The following is a 7,469-nucleotide window of genomic DNA, read 5'->3' as shown; positions in this document are numbered from 1 at the left end:
AGGGCATTAGTCAAAGCTGGTCCGCTTTTAGTCAAAGCAACTCCAAGAACTCATTTTGGAAATAGTAAAATCCGGATGAAGGAACCTCAAAAAAATGATGACAACAGGTTTTTTTAACCGGAATACTCCTACAAACAAACTCTGCTTCTGTGGCATTTTATAACAGATTAACAATGACTGTTGACTGATGAGTGAGAGAAGCCAAATTAATTCTAAGGCATATTGTATTCCATTGTTTGTTAAACAGAAAGGGTGTTTTTTTGCTTTGAAATTACCAGAATTATAATTTAAGGTTTTTAGATACCCAGCTCTGGGCCACAGACAACGTTAACTATTACAATCAAAATGAAAGTTAAAGACGTTAAAGACGCTGATGTCATCTCCAAAGATAAATGTTACCTTACAAATGTTGCAAAGGCCCAGTGGTGGTCACTGTTTAATGTAAAGCAAAATATTTTAAACATGACTTTGTTTCTAGATAATGTAGCTGCTTTACTTGTTAAGTTTGTCCAAAACTAACAAGTTCATCGCAAATTGTTGATTGTGCCAATCAAACAACGGCAACGGCAACGTCAACCCTACAAGTGACCCACCATAAGGACAACATTCTTGGCTTTGTCTCTCGCGGTTACATTCTCATCCTCATAGTGTACATGTACAAAGTGGGTGAGAGAAAACATTAAGAGCTTGCGAGCTTCTAATTTCAGGGGGAAACAACATCTTGGGCAAAGAGGCCGGGGCTGAGCTCGGCCAGAAAAGGTGGGATTTGTTTATAACACTGCCTTGAAAAAAAGGTCGACGCCTGGCAAATGCAGGAACACTTTTTAGCATTACTGTATGCTGAAGTTGAGATGGCGCCAAGATGGGGCTGCAGTGGTCGGTACTACACTTCGGTACAGTGTAGACTGTACACATATCTGCTATTACTACGAATGCTCGACCGTGAGTTTGGACGACTTCGCGATGTGGGTAGTGTACATAGAACAGGGGCCGAATTCGGCCTTTGGCCAAGAAGCGATGATGCTTGTGGCGAAGTCCATCGAGAAGGGAACAGCATCTGGAAAGTAAATAACAGACCGAATAAGTGGATCGCATCGAAAGGAGAGTTGATACTTCACGAATGTGTGATTTGTGCTAGTATAGTATATGGTATAGTGATGGTGTGCATTGTTGCCCTACAGTGATAACCAACTACGAGTGAGTAAATATTCCACGGATTTCTGTTCTCCCAATGATATTTTCTCTCAAAATGAGGGCTACACTTCCATGCCCCAGTTGGTGCCATTTTAGTGAAAATGTGGGCAAAAATGGCATGAAGAAGTTCATTTAAACGTTTTGGGCATCACTGACCTTTCTTTTGTCGCTTAAGGGAAATGCTTTCACCAATCAATAACTCGCAAAATTACATTGCAAGTTTCGACAGCTCGTTTGGTCTACTAACTCACAAGAAAGAAAACGCGGGAAAATGAAACAAGTCCCATGCCCTTTAAAACTACGTGCTAACGACTATTTAGGAAACCTGGCGATTCGTTGAGGCAGAAACACTCAGGGTTAACTAGAGCTCCAATATAGACAAAATGCAGCACTTTAAAAGACGGTTCAAGTAATGGAAGACAACTGAACGATCGATGACGGTTAAATATTGTGTTTTAAAGATAAACAGAATAGAAACATCATTGTCACAATGACAATTTGCGGCCAAAAGTGGAAATTCCAATTGAAAGGATTGCTTTGGAAGTGACCGAGCATTGTCCAGCCTTTGTGAGCTCTCTTTAGTTTCCATGTTCTAGAGTGTCCTTGAGCCATTGGAGAAAATGACTGATGATCTCGCAGACCGACTGGATGATCTTATTTGCACGTTTGACAATGTAGCAACGTCGGATTATGGAACGCTGCTTCTCCTGCTTGTGGCGTGGATGATTGTGGGCCTCAGCCTTGCTTTCTTAAACAACTTCATCCACAGTCAAACGTCCAAGCCTGTTCAAAAGTATGATCCGTCGCAAAGCCAGACAATACTCTTGTCGTCTACATCATTTTCATCATCATCATCATCATCATTGGGTGATGGTGACATCACGAGCGCTTGTAGTACGAAAGGCCTGAAAAAAAATAAGAATCGTCCAGGTATTGGCCAGAATATGACACTGGAATCTTTGGCCAATGAGGAACATGAATCTGAGGCAGTTACGGCAAAAAATGCAGCCATAGTCGAGAGTGCACCATCATATCCTATGGCTGATACTAATCCATGTAATCTGTCGAGAATTGTCGATCTGCCTGATAAAAGTGCAGAGAAAAGGCTCGACGAACCTAAGCATGATCTGTTGTATGACATTCCAATTCACCCACCGAAATTAGTTCTCCCCGAGATTTGCGTTTCCACGGAATCCCTGCCCAGTATAAGTGGTATTACGATTCCAAAAAGTTTGGGGTCAGACGACGAAGCCTCCAAATGGGTGAATCAGTGCTTCGAAAATGTATTAAAGAATTCTAGTGTTCGTGAGGCCATTTTAAGACAATGGCAGGATGCTTTGGTGGATTACATACGACAAGCAAATGATGGGGTAAGTTTCTTGTACTTTTTTGGGTTTTCATGATTCATCAAATTATCCAGCTCAATCTGAGGTCATATTCAAAAGATCGATATGATTACCAAACACAGTTTATGCAGCACTACATTACGTTTAGACTTGGCGTTCCTCTCCTAGGAAGGATTCGATCTTGATGTCATTGAAATCAACCAAATAGATTGCCCTCTTCTCAGTAACGTCATGACAAAATCTCATCCTCATGATAATATGGTAAGTCAGATCAAATATAGCCCGCAAGTGATTCTATGGAAAAAGTATGATAGGACAAATGAATGGCTCATAAGAAATGATGATTTTTGAAATCATTCTACACACTCGCAAGTTCGTGCCTATGACTATACGTACACACACATAATGGTTCACTACAATTGAGACTAGAATCTGGGCGATCCCTTATTTTCTGTGTATAATGGCAAGGCAATAAAATAAACACGCTTGTCTTTCCACGGAGTAGGCATTTGCACCTCTAGTTGAAGGAAGTTTGGAAAAGTGACGACCCAAGCGAGCCTGATTCAATGACATGGAGTCATCGGATGAATAAAATCGTCTAAGATCAGACGACTATTAAAGAATTTTACACCGTGATTTTTATCTAGAAAAAATTATAGGAACTTGATAACAATTCAGTTTGAAATCAAACAAATAAAATGACCCTTGCTGAGTAAAGTTATGATAAAATCTCATCCTAATGATAATATGGTAAGCCAGGACAGTTAATAGTTGTTGATGATAAATCATCCTCTTCTTTCTACAGTGATTCAATGGCAAAATAACCATAGGGCAAATGAATGGTTGATGAGAAAAGCTGATTTCATTAAACTATTCCACTTTCAAAATCATCCTATTCAAATACAACCGAAATTAGATTATCTTTGTTTGGTATCAAAAGTAGCTTGGACTTTTCAATAGATTTCAATAGATGACGCATCGTAACCCATCTGGAAAGGAACGAATCTCTCTAGTGGGCAAAAATGGACTAACCGGACTAACGCTGAAACTGCGAGAAACGTGAATTGGCCCAAACTTCCCAACTGCACTGCAACAACAAAAAACAAGCGCCTCGACAATGGCCTGAATTTTGTTCGATATTTCTATCATGTGTTTGAACTTTAGGAGACATCAATCCCAAAGGTTCCTTAGTTAGAAGAATGCAGTATATAATAAAGCACCATTTAGTTATCACTACCGTGTAATGCCATTGGATTTAGATTTGAATAGAAGGAGGCCGACAAAATTCCCTTGGTTCAACAGTTAGGTTACCATATACGAGCCTTTTCACTCCTCTGGCTTCTTCATAGCTTCTATGAAACCATTTCAGACTGATGAAATAATAACGTTGTTAAGTCAATAAAGATGCGTTATAACAACTACTGTAAAGTAGTCAGGACAGTAGCCGTAAGCAATTGTTAACTACATCAACTGGTATAGGAGATCTATAGTGTAATAATAGTGGTATTGTGCTTGCTTTGGCTGGTTACTTATCACGTGGTTTTCCTCAGAGCAGTAGTAACAAAAGTACAATTCATTCCTTTTCGAAAAAGGAAGTGTAATCTTATTACATTTTAAAATACTCTAATTGTAACGACCCAAAACCCCTAATAGTTACTCATTACTCGCTCCTTTTTTCACGCTCCAGAGTGGCATTTAATTTTCAGTGTCTCTTTCGGCAACTGACGGAACTTGAACCTTTTAGGCAATCTTAACAAAAAAGTAGTCGAACTTCCAGTCTCAATTGTAGTGGGCAGGGCAGTGGTAACGAAACTACAGTAATTTGTTCCTTTTTTCGAAAAAAATCAAATAACAACGAAAAATGAAACCGAAGTTTTCTTACGTTAAATTTTTCTAAAAAATTGAATTTGTAACGTAACCTGATTTATGATAACTTAACTTTGTTCAGATTCGAAATTTTCACCCTGAATATATCTATTTTGACTTTTCAAATATGCCTTTCGACTCCTCATAACATTGATACTGTAGAAGTAGTTCAAATTTGGATAGAAATTATTTTCCGATTATGCATTTCCATTGGCTTAGCCAAACACTAATAGCCATGAATTTGATGTTAATAGATAGAGCACATTGATTAATTTCATTTTTCAATATTGGAGTCAAAATGGCAAACCTGTCAGTAAGAAGGTTGAATTTAAGCTGGATTCAAGACTTTCTGGATCAGGTCTCACTCTGGTTATGGATTCAAAGCTTGAGACCTTGAAGGCCCTTCCCACCATTAATGCTAATCAAATAAACATTATCAATGCTCATTAGCTTGGCATATTGGCAGGAAAACTTTAAATTTTAAGACTGTTTGAAACAAAAATAAAACCATTAATTTTGCAAAGTATGGTCTTGACGAGTGATGCAATTATATTCTTTTGGCGAGTAACAATTGTGGCCAAGTGTTTTGGCCAAAATATTTATAACTGGAATCCGCTCCTTTTATTGAGGGAAGACTAGTGACCAAGTAGTGGGTTAGGCTGTACGTTTAAATGAATGGATGTTTACGCTTGTGCTAGCGTGAATTTTAAAGTCGATCTTACGAATTGGCTTCCTTAGACTGTGACAGCGGATCTTGTGGCCGCATTTTCCCTCCATATGCGAATTCAAATACCGAGCTCGGAAGTGGGGAAAAGAGAAAAGAACACACCCACGGAGCAATGGGATTGGTTATTGCTTGTTCAAGAACTGAGAGGACGGATCAGTTTGGCAATTCTATCCAGGGAGCGTCTCATCATTGCCAAATTGGACGGATGGCCAGAGGTGGGCATGGATGAATTGTCAGGACAATGAGTACTCGGGGTCTTCGAATTGTACTTTTATTATGCACGGGCTACTGGAACATGGATGGGGATACCAGGGTCGAGAATTAGCATTTACGCTCATGACGGACATTGGGTTTCACTTCAAATGAGAGGGACCACAGGTTGCTACGACTGTCTGTTTTTATCTTCAGCTCAATTGCATGTCTGAGTCCAAAGTTATGCCACCTCAAAAGCTCACCACATAAGTACCCAAAATGAATGATCTAGCCCTCTTCTACTAATGGTTGTACATTTAGACGACCCCATTTTCAGCATTCAAGTGACAAAGTTGTGATTCACCTGTCCCGTTCACAGCATCAAGGGAACTTAAATCGAGGTTTTGGAATCGGTCTCTAACAAATGTTTAGTGCTTCCAAATGTCAATAAACATTCGATAATTGTACAAAACTACAAATATAATTCATTACACTTAAATTTAGAATAAAACGGAAAATTTTGAGACTACCATTTCAGTTTTCAATTTCAGACAGTGGTTTCGTGTTATATGAATCATTTGACTCGTTCAACTAAAGAAGAAATAGCACTTTGTAATTCATTAAGCTTCTGGCATACTTTTTTAGCGTTGAAAGTGGTCCATTTGTGATTTCCCTGTTGAAATCGGGTTGTTAAATATTATAATTTGGTGTTGGAAGCGCATGATTGTCATTCATGTCTGAAATGGAGGCATTATTGTCAAATGTCGACCCCAAATGTCTGACATGACAAAAGTTCTCTTAAGACGTGTTATTTTGAGTTTCTAGGACATTTATCAAGCATATGTGATCACAATATGTGTCGAAAATAAGGTCGTCTAATGCAACATAAGTGATTACAAGAAAAGGGTTTATTTCATTAGCAATATGGAAATTCAAGGAGAAAGGTGGTGCGGCACCCTGATTTTGGATATTTTGTGGAGGGATAGATTTAAACAAAAATCACGGCTAACTTTTGCTAATGGTGCATTAAAATGGTGCATTAAATTGTAGTTGCTTAATGGATAAGTTTTTTACTAAAATGATTGATTGTCCCCAGAACTGCAAGGTTAGACATGTTCTAAACAAAAATGTACTTGATGGAATTGACAGCACGCAATTGAAACTTTGCTTTCATGCCTGGGATTGTTCACAAAATATGTTTTTTAAATTTATGTGTGAGTAAAATGTAACGTATTAGTTGTGATTTTGGAGGAATTGGATGAAAATGGGGGAAAATTGGCCTTTTTGCCAAATCTTTGCAGAACATTTTGGCGGTTTGATCAGCGATTTTTAGACCAAACCATCTTACGCCATTGTTTGTAATGTAAACGGGACAGGGGTCAGGATAAGAGATGTGAATCACAATTTTGTTATAAAATGTGCTGAAAATGGGATCGTCTAACTGTACCATGATGGTACAACTGCACGACACAAATTTTATCACGATAGTTCGACGGAGTAACGATTCACATCTCAGAGACAAAACCTCCTCTCGTTTACACGTCCTAATGGTACCTTTAGACGCCCTGGCCCTTGTTTCGACACACGCTGTGGTCAAATACGGTTTTCATATGCCATATTTTAGACCACATTGCCACATATTTGAGTTGGGACCTGCTCCAACTTTCTGCGATATGTGAAACATTTGTTGGTGACGTTGACACAATCGTCCATGGCAAGATTGAGCGTGACCTAAGTAAGATAATTGTAACGAGCACTTTGTATTTCAATCTACCATGCTTTCAGTTTTAATTCGTTTACGAATGAGTAAAACACAAGCACAGATAGGACCAGGTAAGCAATGTTTGATTATTGTCCTAGAAACTCGAAATAACAGGTCTTAAGAAAACTTTCGTCATCTCAGATACGGTCTCCCTGGGGTCGATATTTGACAGTAATGCCTCCATTTCAGACTTCAGACATAATTAGGGTCATCCTTCAAATTGTGCAAATTTTGCAAAAAGCTTGCTTGCACATCCGAAACTTATCTGCAAATTTTGCGGTTCTAGCAGCAATATTTGATAGTTTTCTGCAATTCAACATATTCTTTCAGCCATTTCAGCAAAAAGATACCAATATTTGTGAAACTTCACGATAATTTTCAA

At 38.6% G+C, this 7,469-nt stretch overlaps 1 protein-coding gene across 4 annotated transcripts in view; it reads left to right on the top strand.

Annotated features, from left to right (window-relative positions):
- Nucleotides 1–898: 898 nt before the first annotated feature.
- LOC131883608 (uncharacterized) overlaps nucleotides 899–7,469 on the top strand; it is an 18,132-nt gene continuing 11,561 nt past the window's right edge. Inside the window, exons 1-4 of one of the 4 annotated variants that reach the window (XM_059231116.1) lie at nucleotides 899–1,197; nucleotides 1,791–2,564; nucleotides 2,709–2,801; nucleotides 5,145–5,348. In XM_059231116.1, coding sequence (XP_059087099.1) covers nucleotides 1,815–2,564; nucleotides 2,709–2,801; nucleotides 5,145–5,348 — 1,047 coding nt within the window. In that variant the 5' untranslated portion in view covers nucleotides 899–1,197; nucleotides 1,791–1,814. Of the gene's footprint in view, nucleotides 1,198–1,776; nucleotides 2,565–2,708; nucleotides 2,802–5,144; nucleotides 5,349–7,469 lie in introns of all 4 variants that reach the window. The other 3 variants (XM_059231117.1, XM_059231118.1, XM_059231119.1) reach the window with 3 other exon arrangements.

The sequence above is a fragment of the Tigriopus californicus genome, chromosome 7 (genome assembly GCF_007210705.1).
Source record: "Tigriopus californicus strain San Diego chromosome 7, Tcal_SD_v2.1, whole genome shotgun sequence".
Lineage (NCBI taxonomy): Eukaryota > Metazoa > Arthropoda > Copepoda > Harpacticoida > Harpacticidae > Tigriopus > Tigriopus californicus.
The sequence above is the reverse complement of the archived record's forward strand: the minus strand, read 5'-3'. Positions and strand labels throughout refer to the sequence as shown.